The 19,443-nt window shown below is 44.7% G+C and overlaps 1 protein-coding gene across 1 annotated transcript; it reads left to right on the top strand.

The window, feature by feature from the left end:
- The first annotated feature begins 1,650 nt into the window (after positions 1–1,650).
- On the top strand, positions 1,651–18,810 carry LOC120300670 (procathepsin L-like). The gene is made up of 8 exons (XM_039326979.1): positions 1,651–1,779; positions 2,738–2,869; positions 9,421–9,543; positions 10,226–10,384; positions 11,044–11,268; positions 11,826–11,994; positions 17,674–17,773; positions 18,608–18,810. Exons 1-8 carry the CDS (start codon positions 1,672–1,674, stop codon positions 18,702–18,704), a joined length of 1,113 nt encoding a protein of 370 aa, XP_039182913.1. The 5' UTR covers positions 1,651–1,671; the 3' UTR covers positions 18,705–18,810.
- Positions 18,811–19,443: the final 633 nt, after the last annotated feature.

Genomic DNA, 19,443 nt, shown 5'->3' with positions numbered 1-19,443 from the left:
TTCTAATATTTAAGATGTTTTTAGAATTTTAATTGAAAAATATGTTTTGAATTGTGAGCCCCCCAAAGTCATTTGCTGGGATTGGCACCTATAGAAATAAGAAGGAAAGATGGGCTGTCCAGACTCTTCTTAAAGACCTCCCGTATGGGTGGACCCATAACTTCTGGAGGCAGGTGGTTCCACTGATTCCTTGTTCTCACTTCCAGGAAGTTTCTCCTTAGTTCCAGTTTGCTTCTCTCCTGAATTAAAGGTCTGGACTTGATTCTCCAGCCAGCAAAGTCCAGACAACTGAAAGTTGCCAAGGTTGAGAAAGACTGATCTTAGCATAATATTTTTTCAGACTTGGCAACTTTAAGATGTGTGGACTTCAACTCCCAGAATTGACTTAGAGCTGGAAGGGACCCTGGAGGTCTTCTAGTCCAACCCCTTGCTCAGGCAGGAAACCCTATACCATTTCAGAGACACGTTTATCCAATCTTTTCTTAAAAGCCTCCAGTGATGAAACTTCCACAATTCCTGGAGGCAAGTTGTTCCACTGGTTAATTGTTCCAAATGTCAGGGAATTTCTCTTTATTCCTAGGTTGAATCTCTCCTTGATCAGTTTCCATCCGTTATTCCTCATCTGCCCTTCGGGTGCTTTGGAAAATAGCTTGACCCCCTCCTCTCTGGGTCAGCCCCTCAAATATTGGAAGTCTGCCATCAAGTCTCCCCTGGTCCTTCTCTTCACTAGTATGGGAAGTCAGCCCCCCTCAAGAAAGAAATGTTTTTGGAAATATTTAAAAGGCAGAATATATTTCCCGAAAGGATTTTAAAAGCAGAAACGAACCCTGCCCCCAAGTCTCTCTGTCCCAAACAGAAACCAAGTCTGCAGAATTGCAGATGTGATAATCTTGTCAGAAAGACTGGAGTCAGGAAAGTGGGATTAGGAAGAAAGATCCCTAGAATCAACATACCAAAAATCCAACACTCATCAGCCTCAGCCCCAGGGAAGCAGGATGTGACCCTTGGGACATAATAGGATTAACCCACCACCATCAGAATACCAGAAAGGCACTCCCAGACTCAGGTCAAAGTTCCTGCCACAGGAACAACTCCAAACAAAAGGCTCCAGAGGGTATAAAAACCCACTCCCTACATGTGCTCGCTCTCTTTGCAGAACCCACGTCTGGAAAATAAACACCAAATCATCACCATTTTAGCATGAGCATTAATAAACGGTTCTCAAGGTGGGAGAACTCAATGTGACCGTTGCACAAATAAAGATGGACCCCTAATTCACATATCACATACACACACACACACCGTCACAGCTGCAGTTGACTTTGAATCGCCTGCTTGGAGGAAAAAGCAGGACGGAGAAGAACATGTTTCTTGGAAGGAGCAAGATAGACTGAGAAGCCAGATAGAAATCAAACATTTGACTTCTTTGGACATTAAAACGGTTGCAACCACAGAAAGTCAGGGAACTTTCCAGAAACAGGAGATACAGATCAGATCAGCAGATCGATCAGTGGCCTTGGTGCAGCTGTGGAGGGTCACTTTCCCCAGCATAAGAAGACAAAGAGAGAGAGAGATTTTTTAAAAAAAGGATTATCTTATTTAAGCGAAAAACATTGCTGTCAGAAGATAACCGAGAGATGAGGTGGCAATTCCCTTGCAGGAGTCTATTCAATGCAGTGGGAGGTGGCAGTTTTGGGTTGCCTGCCTTGGTATAAAAGGCCTGCTGCGTTTTCGTTTCACAACTGCTTCTTCGCCTTCCGTGGGATAGCCCTGCTCAAGGTGAGGTCTCCGTTTTCTTGCTAAAGTCCCCTCTGTGTAGTTCTTACACAAAGCCACACTTTATTTCTCCAGTTAGAATTGGAATAGAATAGAATAGAATAGAATAGAATAGAATAGAATAGAATAGAATAGAATAGAATCTTTATTGAGAATAGAATAGAATCTTTATTGAGAATAGAATAGAATATAGAATAGAATATAGAATAAATGTAAAATAGAATATAGAATAGAGTAGAATAGAACAGAACAGAACAGAGTAGAGTAGAGTAGAGTAGAACAGAACGGCACGGCACGGCACAGCACGGCATGGCACAGAATAGAACAGAACAGAACAGAACAGAACAGAATAGAATAGAATAGAATAGAATAGAATAGAATAGAATAGAACAGAATAGGAAGGGACCTTGGAAGTCATCTAGTCCAACCCCCTGCTCAGGTAGGAAACCCTATACCATTTCGGACAAATGATTGTACAATCTCTTCTTAAAAACTTCCAGTGTTGGAGCATTCACAACTTCTGGAGGCAAGGAGTTCCACTGATTAATTGTTCTCACTGCTAGGAAGTTTCTCCTTAGTTCTAGGTTGCTTCTCTCCTTGATTAGTTTCCATTCGTTGCTTCTTGTCCTGCCTTCAGGTGCTTTGGAGAATAGCTTGACTCCCTCTTCTTTGGGGCAGCCCCTGAGATACTGGAAGACTGCTATCATGTCCCCCCTCATCCTTCCCTTCATTAAACTAGACATTTCCAATTCCAATTAGAGTCCAATTAGACTAGATTCTCCAAATATTTCCAGGGTTCTTATCTGTAAGTATTGGCAGCAATTTATATAGAATTGTTTTATCCTTCGAAGTCAGGGATGGGGACCCGGTAGCCAACTAGGTCTTGCTGTCCTGCAATTCCTAGCATGTATGGCCCATTGTTGCTGTTCTTTACGTTCTTCAATTCTCTTCCTTCTCCTAGAGAAAGACAATGTTGTCCACCTGGGTGCTGGTCTGGTTGGTCTCCCTGAGGACCTTCTCCACAGCGCTGGATCCAACCCTGGAGGGGACATGGAGAGACTGGAAGGCCACTCACAGTAAGGAATATGCCCTGGTGAGTTTGCTCCACTAGAACTCAAATCAACCTCTCCTTAATTAGTTTCCATCTGTCGCTTCTTGTCCTGCCTTCAAGTGCTTTGGAGAATAGAATTACAGAATAACAAGAGCTGGAAGGGACCATGGGAGGTCTCCTAGTCCAACCCCCTGCTCAAGCTGGACACCCTTTACCGTTTCAGACAGGTGGCTGTCCAGTCCTTTCTTAGAAGCTTCCAGTGATGGAGCACCCACAACTTCTGGAGGCAAGCTGTTCCATGGGCAAATTGTCCTCACTGTTGGGAGGTTTCTCCTTAATTCCAGGTTGCTTCTCCTCTTGATTGGTTTCCATCCATTGCTCCAAAGATGCTTTTCCAGGAGGCAATTTGGACTTCCTTGTTTTTCTTTGAAGGCGTCTCGCTTCTCATCCATGAAGCTTCTTCAGCTCTCTTAAGCTTCTTGGAGAGAAGCGAAACATCTTCAAAGAAAAACAAGGAAGTCCAGCCATCTTGTGAAAAAGCATCTTTGGGACAACTGTGACCTGGATGACTGAGAATCTCCATAGACGTTTCCAACCATGGTTTCTTGTCTTGCCTTCTGGTGCTCTGGAAAATAGGTTGACCCCCTCCTCTTCTTTGTGGCAACCCCTCAAACTGCTGTCAGGTCTCCCCAAATCCTTCTTTTCTCTAGACTAGCCAAACCCAAATCCTCCAAAGGTTCTTCGTATATTTTAGTCTCCAGACCTTTGATCAACTTAGTTGCTCTTCTCAGAACTTTTTCCAAAGTCTCAACATCTTTTTTGTAGCATGGTGACCCAAAATTGGTTGCATTATTTCAGGTGTAGTCTCACTAGAGCAGTGGTTCTCAACCTGTGGGTCGGGACCCCATTTGGGGTCGAACGACCATTTCACGGGCGTCGCCAAACAACGCAGTCCACCATTTTTCCCCCTTTTCCTTAGCTGTGCTACTCCCTTTTATTCTATTGGCTTTTGAAAGCCAATAGGAATTGTCCAGGCTGTCTCTGCCCTGCTGAGCCCGCCAAAAGTCCCCTTCTGCAAACGGTGCTGCACCAGTTGAGTAGTCCTCGACTTACGACCAGTTGAGTAGTCCTCGACTTACGACCGGTTGGGGGTCGCGGCATTAAAAAGGTTGAGAACCACTGCACTAGAGTTTTATAAACTGGTACTAACGCTTTGCGTGATCTTGATTCTATGCCTCTGTGGGAAGTCAGCCCCCCAGAGAAGGAACTATTAAAAGGGCAGAAAAATATATTTCCTCAAAGGATCTTAAAGAGGCAGAAAAGCATGCCCAGTTTTTTTTAATAGCCCCAAGTCTGCCTCCCCCAAGCAGAAACCAGCTCTGTAGAAATGCAGATGTAAATAATCCAGGAAGATTGGAAGCCCTCAGCTAGAAGATTAAGAAGACAAAGACACCTAAAATCTACATACCCCACCCAAAGTCTAAGACAAGACATAATAGGATTAACCCACAGATACCAAAGGACACACTCAGACTCAGGTCAAAGTTCATGCCACAGGAACAACTCCAAACAAAAGGCTCCAGAGGGTATAAAAACCCACTCCCTACATGTGCTCACTCTCTTTTCTTTCATAGCTATCTTTCTGTCTGGCTCTTCTCTTCAATAAACTGCAACCTTCTTTCTAAAGCAGTCGCCATATTGTTTATTCCCGGCTTGGACTGAACCACGATGCTTTTCCTTCAACACCTCTATTTATACAACCCCAGGATCGTATTAGCTTTTTTGGCTGCTGCCGCATATGGTTGGCTCATGTTTAAGTGATTGTCCACTAGGACCCCAAGGTCCCTCTCACAGTGACTGTTTTTCAGCCAGGTCTCGTCTAATCTGTCCTTGTACCTAAATGTAAAACTTAGCTTTTCTCCCCCTTAAAACTAATTTTGTTTGATAGGGCCCATTGTTCAAGTTTGTCAAGATCTTTTTGGATCTGGAGCTTGTCTTCTGGGCTGTTGGCTGTTCCTGTCAGCTTAGTGTCACCTGCAAATTTGTGGAAGGGAAGAACCCTCGTTCTAGGCCTGCCACTAGGTGCCACTAGGTCACGGGTCGGCAACCCGTGGCTCCGGAGCCACCATCAACCATCTCCTGCGGCTCCCTGTCCTCAGCCACCATGTGCAGCCTGAAGAAAAAAAAAAGCGGGACTAAAAAAGTTCAACCAATCAATTCAAACCTCTGAGGAAGCTTGAATTGATTGGTTGAACTTCTTTGGTTTGGGGGACTGTCCACAAACCTCTTTCCTTCTGCGGACTGCAAGTGGTGGCAGCAGAGGAAGAGCCGGGAGGATTGTTGGAAAGGTAAAGAGTCTCGGGATGCCTCTTCCCGCGGATCGCCGGGGGTCTCGGTAGCTTCCCCTCTCTGCCAGCAGCTTTCGGCCATCTCGTGGGCAGCGGATCTCTGTGACCTCTTTTGAGAGATTCCCACATGGCGCCTGCCCGGCCCTTTCCCCACCTGCTGCGTGGCGCCTCTTGGCCGTCCTCCCGCTGCCGCCACCACTGCGTCTGCCCTTCACGCTGGGCGAGGCCAGAGAAGCGGCAGCGGCCAGGCAGCCACGCCCCTTCACCATCCTCCCACTGCCGCGGGGCTCTCCACCACCCGGCCCCACCTCGGCCCCATCGGTGGGGCCTTCCTTGGCTACTTTCGGGGAGCTGCCGCTGCCCGTGGTACTGCAGGAGAAGGAGACCTTGGGCTGCGAGGCTGGCAGCAGGTTGGGACTCCCCTCGTCCCTGCAGCGGCACTCCCCGTTGCCTGCGCGGCCGCCCGTGCTGCAGGGAGAGCAGCGTCCCCTTGGCGCCCTGCTCTTGCGGCGGCGAAATGGCCGAGGACGCGGCGGGGCAGCAGCTGGACCACCGGCGGCGGGGACCCCCGACGATGCTGCAGTGGCCGCCACCGTGCCGCCACCAGAGGTGCTGCCTCCCGTCCTGCTCTCCCTCCCCACCCCTTCGGCGTCGTCTGCCTTTCATTTTTTTTTTTAATGTATAATTTAAGAGAGCAAATGGTGATTTTTTATCACTTTCATCCATAGGCTCCTTTAAAGCACAACCTCCTTTTCAATAAAATGTTCAGCATTATTAAATTTAAAATACGAAGGAGATATTTTGGTACCAGGATCAACATTTATATAAAAGGCCTAAAACTGTCAATAACATTATACATGGCACAAGAGATTTAAAAATAGTTTACTCAGTAGTAATTAGAACCCAACACCCCAACCCTCTAAATCCCCATGTACAATTTTGAGCAAGATTCTCACCATTCCTGCTCCCCAGGGGAGTGTTTCAGCACAATTTATGCACAAACACACACTAAGCCAGTGGTTCTCAACCTGTGGGTCGGGACCCCATTTGGGGTCGAACGACCATTTCACGGGGGTCGCCAAACAACGCAGTCCGCCATTTTCCCCCCTTTTCCTTAACTGTGCTACTCCCTTTTATTCTATTGGCTTTTGAAAGCCAATAGAATAGACTCTCTTGAATAGAGTCTAATTCTATTGGCTTTCAAAAGCCAATAGGAATTGTCCAGGCTGTCTCTGCCCTGCTGAGTCCGCCAAAAGTCCCATTCTGCAAACGGTGCTGCACCAGTTGAGTAGTCCTCGACTTACGACCGGTTGAGTAGTCCTCGACTTACGACCGGTTGGGGGTTACGGCATTAAAGGTTGAGAACCACTGCACTAAGCCTTTACCATAGGACTGTTACTAAAAAGAACATTTCCTTCAATTCAGCGTAAGGGGAGATTAAGCATCATATGCTAGTTACCTTTATAGGTAGATGTGGTTAATTAAGGTATTCATATAAAAGCAGCTGTTGGACAGAGCTAGCTGCACCAATGCCTCAATTGTCCTATTTGAAATAGTGTCAACATTGCCTTGCTGTTCTTCTGTCCTGGTAACCTTAGTTCTATTGTTTCTTTATGGTCTGAAGAGGGAGATTTCTGTTGAAGTGTACTATCCAAGTCTCAACCTTTCTTCTCTTAGCTATGAGTTTATTTTCAGTGGCCAAAAAAGCCAACACAGTGCTAGGCTCCATTAACAGAGGGACAGAATCAAGATCACGTGAAGTGTTAATACCACTTTACAAGGCCTTGGGAAGGCCACACTTGGAATCCTGCATTCAGTTTTGGTCACCACGATGTAAAAAAGATGTTGAGACTCTAGAAAGAGTGCAGAGAAGAGCAACAAAGATGATTAGGGGACTAGAAGCTAAAACATACAAGGAACGGTTGCTGGAATTGGGTCTGTCTAGTTTAACGAAGAGAAGGACGAGGGGGGACATGATAGCAGTCTTCCGATATCTCAGGGGCTGCCCCAAAGAAGAGGGAGTCAAGCTATTCTCCAAAGCCCCTGAAGGCAGGACAAGAAGCAACGGATGGAAACTCATCGAGAAGCAACCTAGAACTAAGGAGAAACTTCCTGACAGTGAGAACAATTAACCAGTGGAACAACCTGCCTCCAGAAGCAGTGAATGCTCCAACACTGGAAGTTTTTAAGAAGAGACTGGACAGCCACTTGTCTGAAATGGTATAGGCTTTCCTGCCTGAACAGGGGGTTGGACTATATGACCTCCAAGGTCCCTTCCAACTTTATTATTATTATTATTATTATTATTATTATTATTATTATTATTATTATTATTATTATTTATTCCCCATTGTGCATCTCCAATGACTTTGGAAAATACATAATCTCTACCACTAAGATTAATGATTCCATCTTTGAGGTGAAACTTCCGCTTATTCGTACTTCTATGTATCTTGTCATAGTGGCACACTACAACATTCTCAGTGTCAAGTAATTCCTGTCCTTCTTCATCACCAACATCATCTTCACTATTGAGAGATTCCTCCTCAACCTGGCCATCTTCACCGCCATCCTTTTCTTTCTCTTCTTCCTCCTCCTCATCATCATAATCCTCCTCTTCCTCCTCTTCCTCTTCTTCAGATGATGTATAATAATAATAATAATAATAATAATAATAGTAATAGACGAGAAAGAACTGGAGAAGATAACAAAATACTAAGACTGACAAATAGAAATAGAAAGACTGTGGCAAAAGCAAGCAAGGGTAGTACCAATAGTCATAGGCTCCTTGGGTGCAATTCCAAAACAACTGGAGCACCACTTGAACACCATTGGCATTGACAAATTTGCTATTAGTCAATTGCAAAAGGCAGCCTTACTAGGAACTGCTTCCATCCTGCGACGATACCTGTAATACCATCAAACATCCACACCTGCCTATCCCAGGTCCTGGGTAAGGACTCGATAGGTAGACAAAATGCCAAATCCAGTCTGAACATCTGGCTGACTGTGCGATGATCCATAATAATAATAGTAATAAAGTTGGAAGGGATCTTGGAGGTCATCTAGTCCAACCCCCTGCTCAGGCAGGAAACCCTATACCATTTCAGACAAATGGTTGTCCAGTCTCTTCTTAAAAACTTCCAGTGTTGGAGCATTCACAGCTTCTGGAGGCAGGTTGTTCCACTGGTTAATTGTTCTCACTGTCAGGAAGTTTCTGCTTAGTTCTGGGTTGCTTCTCTTCTTGCTTAGTTTCCGTCCGTTGCTTCTTGTCCTGCCTTCAGGCGCCTTGGAGAATAGCTTGACTCCCTCTTCTTTGGGACAGCCCCTGAGATATTGGAAGGCTGCTATCATGTCCCCCCTCGTCCTTCTCTTCATTGAACTAGACATACCCCATTCCAGCAACCGTTCCTTATATGCTATTTTATACCTCTGTTAATGCAGCCTAGCACTGTGTTGGCCTTTTTGACAGCTGAGCACACGGCTAGCTCCTATTTAAGTGATTGTCCACTAGGACTCCAAGATCCCTCTCACAGTTACTACTATTGAGCAAGGTACCCCCTATATTATACCTGTGCATTTGGGTTTTCTTGCCTAAATGTAGAACCTTACTTTTTTCACCTGCTCCATCCACTTGCAGCATTAAAGGTGCCTGTGGTTGTGCTGGTTGTTGCTGAGGTTGTTGCTAACCAGCTGCAGAAATCTGTGCTTGCACTGGTGTAGGTGCAGCAGCCCCTGTTGTATGCATTACTTGGGCTTTGTTTCCTGTAAATAAGATCTATTTAAATAAGATGCCGGAACTCACACATGTCATACAACCTGCCTTGCCTACCCTACAAGGTTCCATCCCAAAAAGGTGCCGGAACTCCATTCTGGGCGTTCTATGAGAAAAAAAAGCCCTGTATATACACACAAACACACACACACAACACACACTCTAAAGTAAAAAAGGATATATGCAGTGTTATCTTCATTTTAGATATCAAAAGGGGTTTTGTGGCTCCCAGCGTTTTGTTTTCGGTGGGAAACGGGGCCAAGTGGCTCTTTGAGTGTTTTGTGTTGCCTACCCCTGGTTTAGGTACTTAGACAATGGGACTAAAATAGATCTTCTGGGCTGTTGGCTCTTCCTGTCATCTGCAGATTTGTGGAAGGGAAGAAGCCTCGTTCTGGGCCTGCCACTAGGTGCCACTAGGTGCTTAGACGAGGGGACTAAAATAGATCTTCTTAATCTTGGCTGCCCTGCAGGGGGAAGAATCCTTTCGGAGAGCTGTGTGGGAGGATAATCTGAGGATGATCCAGGAGCACAACAGCCAGGCTGAGCAGGGAAAATACACCTACAAGCTCGGGATGAATCACTTTGGTGACCTGGTATGTGTGGATCAATGCTAGTTTGATTTATTCAATGGACATGGATGTCGGTTTGCTCAGTTCCTATAGCTGTTCCCCCCCCCACTCCCTCCATCTCAGTCAATGACTCTGGGCAATTCATGAATTCAATGAATTGATTATATCCTCCCTTCATCCCCCTTTTTTTTTTTTTGCAAATCATTCAGGGCGGTGAACATCCCCAAGATAAATTTCTCCTCCCATTTTCCCAACAACAACCCTGTGGGCTGGGCTGGGCTGAGGGAGACGGGCTGGCCCAAAGTCACCCAACTGGCTTTCATGCCTAAGGCAGGATTAGAACTCACTGTCTCCTAGTGATTGGCCCAAGGTCACCCAGCTGACTTTCATGGCTAAGGCGGGACTAGAACTCCCAGCCTCCTAGTAATTGGCCCAAGTCACCCAGCCGGCTTTCATGCCAAAGGCAGGACTAGAACTCACTGTCTCCTAGTAATTGGCCCAAAGTCACCCAGCTGGCTTTCTTAACTAAGGCAGGACTAGAACTCCCAGTCTCCTGGTGATTGGCCCAAAGTCACCCAGCTGGCTTTCATGCCTAAGGCAGGACTAGAACTGAGAGTTTTCTTCTTTCTGGCCTGGCGCCTTAACCACTAGACCAGGCTGCCTCCAGCAACTAAGGTTTGAGCTTCATATTCTTTGCCACCCTCAGACCCATGAAGAGATTAACCAGAGGCTGAAATGTTTGCTTCCTGACTCGGATCGTGCCCCTCCAAAGAACGCCGTCCCCTTCCAATCCTCCGAAGACCTGCAGATTCCCCCCTGGATGGACTGGCGAGCCAAAGGGGCCGTGACTGAGGTCAAAGATCAGGTGGGCGCTGAAGAACCTGGGGGGGGGGCTCTGACCAGCCATGAATGGAGGACGGGGGCAGAGGGGCTTTTAAGGAAAAGGAGGGGAGGGGTACGACCTGCCCATTTGCAATTCGAGTCGGAATTTAGTTGCTTCGTGAAATCTTGCAGACGAAGCTAAATTCTTTCCTCCATTAACTGCATTTCCGAAGCTTCAGTTTTGTCACAACTCACATATATCAAAAGAGAACAAACCCCACAGTCCCTTCTAGCACTGATGGTGTTACCCAGTTGGGTAATGAGATGCTTGCAAGAAAACCACCAAGCTCAGAGAGTACAAAAGATGCCATGGTCATCACCCTCCTCCTTGTCCTTTTCCTTGTTCTTCTTCTTCTCCTCCTCCTCCTCCTCCTCCTCCTCCTCCTCCTCCCTGCTATCCCCACTCTAGCACTGATGATGTTACCTAGCTAGGTAATAAAACATCTCCAAGAACCCAACCAAGCTCAGAGAGCACCCAGGACCCCACAGTTCTACCCTGAGCTACAGATATTCTCTTCTGTCGGAACTTAGATTTTGCCCAGCTGCCTCCGACCAAGAACCAAGAACAAGTAACTGGTTAAAAGAATATAAATCGAGTTTTCTGTTGCTTGGCGGATCATTGCAGCTTTGTTTTTTACCCAGGGCGACTGTGGCTCCTGCTGGACCTTCAGTGCCACCGGCGCTCTGGAAGGCATGCATTTCAAGAAGACGGGGAAGCTGGTCTCGCTGAGTGAACAAAATCTTATCGACTGCTGTAAGGAAGAGGACAGTGAGGGCTGCAAGGGTGGATTTATGACAGGAGCTTTTATGTATGTGCAGAAGGAAGGAGGGATCAATTCAGAGGAAAGCTACCCATATGATGGAATGGTAATTCTCTGTGTGTTCCTGTGCGTTCTTCAAACTATAGTTGAGTTGGGTTGGGTTGAACAGAGTAGACTGGAGAGTAGTGTGGAATAGAATAGAATAGAATAGAATAGAATAGAATAGAATAGAATAGAATAGAATAGAATAGAATAGAATAGAATATGAATTACAGGATAGGATAGGATAGGATAGAACAGAACGGAACGGAATGGAATAGAATAGAATATAAATTACAGGATAGAAAGAATGGAATGGAATGGAATGTTATGGAACAGAATAGAATAGAATGGAATGGAATGGAACGGAATGGAACGGAACAGAACAGAACAGAATAAAATAGAATAGAATATGAATTACAGGATAGGATAGGATAGGATAGGACAGGACAGGATGGAATAGAATAGAACAGAACAGAACAGAACAGAACAGAACAGTACAGAATAGAATAGAATAGAATAGTTGGAAGGGACCTTGGAGGTCTTCTAGTCCAACCCCCTGTTCAGGCAGGAAACCCTATTTTCTTTCGGACTAACTATGATTACTCTTTTATTTTTCTTCAGGATGATTATAGTTGTCGTTATAAAGCTGAGAATTCTGTTACTAGGTGTTCCACAATAGGAGTCATTCTGCCAGGAGATGAAAAGGGACTTCTGCAGGCGGTGGCCACAGTTGGCCCAATTTCTGTCGGAATAGATGCCCGGAGTTCGGCATTTAAGTTTTACAAGTCTGGTAAGGATCCTGTGGAATAGGAAAAGGGCCCCTTGCATTTGAACTTTGAATGTTCCTATGGTAACCTTGATTGGAGGAATAGAATAGAATAGAATAGAATAGAATAGAATAGAATAGAATAGAATAGAATAGAATAGAATAACAGAGTTGAAGGGACCTTGGAGGTCATCTAGTCCAACCCCCTGCTCAGGCAGGAAACCCTATCCCAGTGATGGCGAGCCTTTTAGAGACCAAGTGCCCAAACTGCAACCCAAAACCCACTTATGTATCGCCAGGTGCTGGTTGGGTGTGGCCCACTCGGCAGGCGCAGCTACAGTGTGCGTGGCAGACTGGGTGGGCGTGGCCACTAGATGGTGTGGCTGTAGTAGTCATGGCAGACTGGGTGGGCATGGCCGGGGTGGGCATGGCCACCTTGATGTTGCTTATGGGGAGGGACACCTGTGGGAGCCGGGCATGGTTGGGGGAGATCCAGGGGGTCTCTGGCGGGTGGGATGGTGGGCTCCCCAATAGCGGTTCCAGGCTGGCTGGCCTTAGGCGAGTGATGGTGAACTTTTAGAGACCACGTGTGCTGGGGCGATGGCGCATGCTCACAGGGAGGGCTCCGTGTGCAACCTCTGGCACGCGTACCATAGGTTCGCCACCACTACTCTATATCATTTCGAACAAATCGCTGTCCAGTCTCTTCTTAAAAACTTCCAGTGCTGGAGCATTCACAGCTTCTGGAGGCAGGTTGTTCCACTGGTTAGTTGTTCAAACTCTCAGGAAATTTCTCCTTAGTTCTAGATTGCTTCTTTCTTTGATTAGTTTCCATCTGTTGCTTCTTCTCCTGCCTTCCGGTGCTTTGGAGAATAGCTTGACTCCCTCTTCTTTGGGGCAGTCCCTGAGATATTGGAAGACTGCTATCATGTCCCCCCTCGTCCTTCTCTTCATTAAACAAGACATCCCCAATTCCAGCAACCTTTCCTTGTATGTTTTAGCCTCCAGTCCCCTGATCATCTTTGTTGTTCTTCTCAGCACTCTTTCTAGAGTCTCAGCATCTTTTTTTACATCGTGGTGACCACAACTGGATGCAGGATTCCAAGTGTGGCCTTACCAAGGCATTGTAAATGGTATTAACACTTCAGGTGATCTGTATTTTCTCCCTCTGTTTTTTTTTTAAACAAGTTTTATTGATTTTTTTATTTTAACAACAAGGTGCTTGAGAGACAACATGGTGATGGGGTAAACAATCATCCAAAAAGAAAATCATACATATATAACTCAGGTTAAATCATCATAAAACTCCCTCTCTATTTCCCTCAAATAATATAATATATTCAAATTAATGTATTTTTCAATAAAATTCAATCCATCAGAACAATAATCAATAAGATTTTATCTGTATAAATCCAAATCCTGTTTTTAAGCTTTACTATTTAAAATTACCATATTCCAATTTGGCTTTTAGATAAACATTTTATTAACACTTCAGTTGTCCCTCCTTTCCCTTTTTCCTTAGCATAAACCTTATCTCTAAAATACACATATTATTTCAACCAGAACATTCTTATGTTTTCTACAAGTATTCTATTTTTTGATCTAGTAACTCATTTATTAATACCATTTCTTCTTTTATCAGAAATCCCTCTTATTCTCCTTCTATTACAAAACAGCTATCCTTCCTAGAAATAAGAATATTACTCCAAAAATACATTTCTACTCTATTTTAAATCTATAATCTGTCACTCAATCTATATCTATGAAAAACTCTTTTAATCCACTCAATAAAGTTTAATGAAGAGAAGGATGAGGGGGGACATGATAGTAGTATTCCAGTATCTCAGGGGCTGCCTCAAAGAAGAGGCAGTCAAGCTGTTCTCCAAAGCGCCTGAAGGCAGGACAAGAAGCAATGGATGGAAACTAATCAAGGAGAGAAGCAACCTGGAACTAAGGAGAAACTTCCTGACAGTTAGAACAATTAATCAGTGGAACAACCTGCCTCCAGAAGTGGTGAATGCTCCAACACTGCAAGTTTTTAAGAAGAGACTGGACAACCATTTGTCCGAAATGGTATAGGGTTTCCTGCCTGAGCAGAGGGTTGGACTAGATGACCTCCAAGATCCCTTCCAACTTTACTATTATTATTATTGATCATCGCACAGTCAGCCAGATGTTCAGACTGGATTTGGCATTTTGTCTACCTATCGAGTCCTTACCCAGGACCTGGGATAGGCAGATGTGGATGTTTGATGGTATTACAGATATCGTCGAAGGATGGAAGCAGTTCCTAATAAGGCTGCCTTTTGCAATTGACTAATAGCGAATTTGTCAATGCCAATGGTGTTCAAGTGGCGCTCCAGTTGTTTTGGGATTGCACCCAAGGAGCCTATGACTATTGGTCCTACCCTTGCTTGCTTTTGCCACAGTCTTTCTATTTCTATTTGTAGGTCTTTGTATTTTGTTATCTTCTCCAGTTCTTTCTCTTCTATTCTGCTATCTCCAGGCACTGCCACGTCCACTATCCAGACTTTTTTGTCTTTCTTATCGACAGTTGTTAAGTCTGGGGTATTATGTTGCAGGTGCTTGTCTGTTGTTGTTGTTGTTGTTGTTATTATTATTATTATTCCCGATCCAAATAATTGTTATATCCACAACAAGCATATTAATACAGAAAAACATCTTCTTACTAAGTTCACATATTTGATTAATCTTTATTCAATCAAGATCTCTAAAGCCTTATTTACCCATCAAGTAAAGTTTTAAATCTAACTCTAGCTTTCTTTCTGTGCCAGTCCGGTTTCCATAATAGAGCTTCTATATCGTCGAGTCTCAATATTTGAGTGAGGATACTTATCAATACTTCAATCTGGGCCAAGTTCTCTTTCCCTTCTTCTAATATCATCTGTATAGTGTAGACAGTTTGTTTCCGTGTTATAGTCACAAGTTGATTATCCACGATGTCACTATTCTCAATAATTCGTATCTGAGAGTCAGTTCCTGTTACTTTTAACACTGCAAGCGTCTCAGAGTCGTTCTTTGATCTTCAAAATTCTCCATAAATTGTAGATTAACATCCCTTTGCTTAGTGACTTGTTCTCTGTCTCTTTAAGTTGTGTATATTGCTGCATACAGGCCTCTCTAGATTGATCCATTAGGATTTGAGATTCAATTTGTGGTTCAGAGATGTCATCTTTAATGTTTCTCCAGGATTTCATATATTCTGTTGCTTTCAAAATTGCTTCTAATATAAGTTCATGATCAAACTGTGGATGAAATTCCTCCATTTCAGTGGTGAGATAGTCTTTTACTTTTTTAGAGGGGGCTATATTTACGAACAGTCAACACATACAAACAGTCAGCACTTATCCACCTCCACAATTACTAGTAAGCAACTTCACCACCCTGCTGTTTCAAATCCTTTATCTTTTCACTTTCATCATCATTTGAACATCAAATCCAACCTCAAAAAACAAAGAGGAAATATAGTTGCAGTAATAGTTTTCACCACAAGATGCCCTCAGTAAGCTGTGAAATCTCTTTTTCAGCTTCCAGTAAAGTTTTTTTTTTCAAACAATAAAGATTTATCTCTTTAAAAAAATAAATCCAAGAAATAGGAAAACAATATTCTCCAGCTTAGAAAATAGATACAATAATAAAGTTCTATGATAGGGATTTTTCCAGGGCCCCCAAGTGACCAAAAATAAAAATAGTCAAGTTAAAAAAGTTAACTTTTTTTTCTTTTGTTAAAGCTCTTTTTCCCAGATAGGCAAAGACAGCTCTTTCAAAGCAGGGAAATAATTCCAAAAGGCTTTTAATAGGAGAGTAGTTACAGCAAAGAGAGAGAGGGAAAGGTCTCACCTGGATCATCCACAGTGGTTTCTTAACGCTTAGGTATTCTTTTGACTTTCGGCTGGTGCAGCTAAATGATCGGCCATTTGACTGGCCAATCTTTTCTCCGTCGGCCCTGAGGAGCTGCCTCGGACCACGGAAGGAGCTGCTGCCTCCCCCCATGATCGACCAGAGTCCCCCTCATTGGTAGTCGTCCCTCCAAGGAAAGAAGCCAGGAAAGAGAGGAGTCTCTACGACTGACTGCACATGCTGCAACCCGCAACCGGATTCTCTCCCTCTGTTAATGCAGCCTAGCACTGTGTTATGTTTTTGGGCAGCTACATCACAGGGCTGGCTCATAGTTAAGTGATTGTCCGATAGGACTCCGAGAGCCCTCTCACAGTTACTGCTATTGAGTCAGGTACCACCTACACCAGGGGTAGGCAACCTTGGCTCTTTTATGACTCATGGACTTCAACTCCCAGAATTCCTGAGCCAGCATGGCTCAGCTTGCAAACCTCTCCCTTTCCCCTCAGCGTGGCTGGCTCAGGAATTCTGGGAGTTGAAGTCTACCAGTCATAAAAGAGCCAAGGTGGCCTACCCCTGACCTACACTGTACCTGTGCATTTGGTTTTTCTTGCCCAAATGTAGAATCTTCCTTTTTTTCACCATGATACTCAACCCCATGGAGGGGCAACCCTCAAGTTGAGAGTGGAGGGTGTATATTATTTCAGGTAGGAAGACACATATTTACCTGAAAAATATCGGAATGGCTGTAGGTAAAAGCCTCTTCCGGGTGCCTGTTTTGCACAAGAGGTACTCCCATTAAAAAGAGAAAACATCTGGGATGCAGTGATGTTCCTGGCTGCCATTTTGGGAATCCAGATGATCTTGGCTGTGGTTTGTTCTCCAAACCTGTTTTAATATAATCCCTGAACATTTTGTCACCAAACTAGGTAACGTCAGCAGCATAATTTAACTTTACGATCCTCCTTGCTCATAAGTGTCTTGTGTGCCTCTGTGCTCAGTTGTCTGGAGCTGTATTTGAATTCCGAGCAGCTGATTGGTTCTGTTTTTGATTGGCACTTCAAATGCTCCTGTTTTTTGCATGTTGATATGTTGGATCTAGGTCAGCGGTAAGCAACCTTGGCTCTTTTACGACTCATGGACTTCAACTCCCAGAACTCCTGAGCCAGCATGGCTCAGCTTGGAAACCTCTCCATTTCTCCTCAGCATGGCTGGCTCAGGAATTCTGGGAGTTGAAGGCCACGAGTCATAAAAGAGCCAAGGTTGCCTAATCCTGCTATAGATGATAGACAGACAGACAGACAGACAGACAGACCTAGATCAGGGCTAGGCAACCTTGGCCCCTTCATGACTCATGGACTTCAATTCCCAGAATTCCTGAGCCAGCATGGGGGAACTATGGCCCCCTCATGACTTGTGGACTTCAACTTCCAGAATTCCTGAGCCAGCATGGCTCAGCTTGGAAACCTCTCCATTTCTCCTCAGCATGTCAGGCTCAGGAATTCTGGGAGTTGAAGTCCATGAGTCATAAAAGAGCCAAGGTTGCCTACCCCTGATCCACATCATTGTTAACTGCTCCTTTGGTGGAATATCAGGCCTCCATAAGTTTACGCCCATATCATTTCAAAATAATAGGAAATACTTGCAGCTCCTTCTGATGGAGTTATCTACTTTGCTAACGAAATGTTCAGGAATTATATTAAAAGAAGCTTGGAGAAACAAACCACAGCCAAAATCTAGAAGCCCGAGCTACAAGTATTTCCTATTATTTCAAAATCCAGATGATCTGGCAAAGAAGCAGAGAACTTTCACTTTACCGAATGTTTTCTCCTCCTCTTTCTCTAGGCATCTTTAAAAACCCCTGGCAGGGAGACCTCGAACTGGATCATGCTGTGCTGATGGTCGGATACAACACCACCGCCAACTACTGGATTGTGAAGAACAGGTGAGTGAAGGGAAGGGATGCTGGCAGGGGGGTAACTAGAGGGCAACCTCTACTATGCCAGTGAGTCACAACCTTGGCCACTAGAAAGAGGGCAGAGAAGAGCAACAAAGAGGATCAGGGGACTGGAGACTAAAACATACAAGAAACGGTTGCTGGAAGTGGGTATGTCTAGTGTAAGGAAGAGAAGGATGAGGGGGAGACAGGATAGCCGTGTTCCAGTATCTCAGGGGCTGCCACAAAGAAGAGGGAGTCAAGCTATTCTCCAAAGTGCCTGAAAGCAGGACAAGAAGCAATGGATGGAAACTAATCAAGGAGAGAAGCAACCTAGAACTAAGGAGAAACTTCCTGACAGTTAGAACAATTAACCAGTGGAACAACCTGCCTCCGGAAGTTGTGGGTGCTCCAACACTGGAAGTTTTAAAGAAGAGATTGGATAACCATTTGTCTGAAATGGTATAGGGTTTCCTGCCTGAGCAGGGGGTTGGACTAGATGTCCTCCAAGGTCTCTTCCAACTCTGCTATTCTATTCCATTCTATTCTATTCCATTCCATTCCAGAGTGTCTAAGTCTTAGCAACTTGAAGACACATGGACTACAACTCCCAGAATTCCACAGCCAGAATGATTCCCTATTCCAGCAGTCCCCACTCTTTCTAGCCCCATGAACTGGCAGCAGAAGCAGGAAGGTGGGGAATGGTTTTGCACGTGCAGCCTAGTTCCTGCGCATGCACACATAAGGTTTCATGTGCTCACCCTCCGCTTGCGTGGCCCAGTTCCCAACAGGCCCTGCCTTGAATGATTTTGAAATAAATCTCTTGCATGCTTCTCTTCGCAGTTGGTCTCGCAATTGGGGGGACAACGGATACATGCTCTTGGAACAAGGATCCAATCAATGCGGCATCGCCTACAGTGCTTCCTTTCCCATTCCATAGCCAGCCAAGTGGACCATTTGAGAAGCGGGACAAAAAAAGCTAACTGCGGCATTGGAAGCTTCTGGAGAACCAGAAATATATATATATGCTAAAGCCAATAAAAGCTTTTACGCAATGCTATCTAGCCTGGCACTTGACTGTTTTACGATGAGTGTGAGTTGAATGGGCACCATGGTAGTATAACTGCTGGCACGTTTTCTGAGGGAATTCAGAACATTTGAGGCTTCTAGGCTGTTAAAAAGCATGTAAACATTTAAAGGTATATCATTTTGTTGAAAGAAAAATCTTCATCAGGGTCCAGTCCAAGCCGGGAATAAACAAAATGGAGACTGCTTTAAGAAAGAAGGTTTTTGTTTATTGATTTGCCAGAAACTTCAGTGATAGCAGCATGTTTCTGGGGTGGCTGACCACATGGTGCTGGGAGTGGTGGGTTTTTATGCCTTCTTGGGCTTTTATCTCTGGAGTTGTTCCTGTTCCTCTGGCATGAACTTTGACCTGGGGCTCAGTGTGCCCTTTTGGTATTCTGATGGTGGTGGGTTAATCCTATGATGTCCTAAAGGTCATGTCCTGCTTCCTTGGGGCTATGGCTGATGGCTTACTTCCTCTGTTGTATTTTTTGGGTGAGGGGATGCTGGTTCTAATCCTACCACTCTGCGATTGTTAGCTATCAGTTTTGCTCCAAGGGATTTCAAAAGATCCTGTCTTGAGTGTGTTTATGCAGGCAGTATTTGCTCATGAA

Source organism: Crotalus tigris, unplaced genomic scaffold (assembly GCF_016545835.1).
Source record: "Crotalus tigris isolate CLP2741 ecotype Arizona unplaced genomic scaffold, ASM1654583v1 scf7180000024348.693503, whole genome shotgun sequence".
Classification (NCBI taxonomy): domain Eukaryota; kingdom Metazoa; phylum Chordata; class Lepidosauria; order Squamata; family Viperidae; genus Crotalus; species Crotalus tigris.
Note: the sequence above shows the minus strand (reverse complement) of the source record. Positions and strands in the feature narration are given on the sequence as shown.

Bases quoted from the DNA above. Each gene is read 5' to 3' on its own strand.
- LOC120300670 (XM_039326979.1), top strand. From the start codon at position 1,672: ATGCAGTGGGAGGTGGCAGTTTTGGGTTGCCTGCCTTGGTATAAAAGG. The intron at 11,269-11,825 runs GTAATTCTCTGT...ATTTTTCTTCAG, and splicing joins GCTACCCATATGATGGAATG to GATGATTATAGTTGTCGTTA. The intron at 11,995-17,673 runs GTAAGGATCCTG...CTCTTTCTCTAG, and splicing joins ATTTAAGTTTTACAAGTCTG to GCATCTTTAAAAACCCCTGG.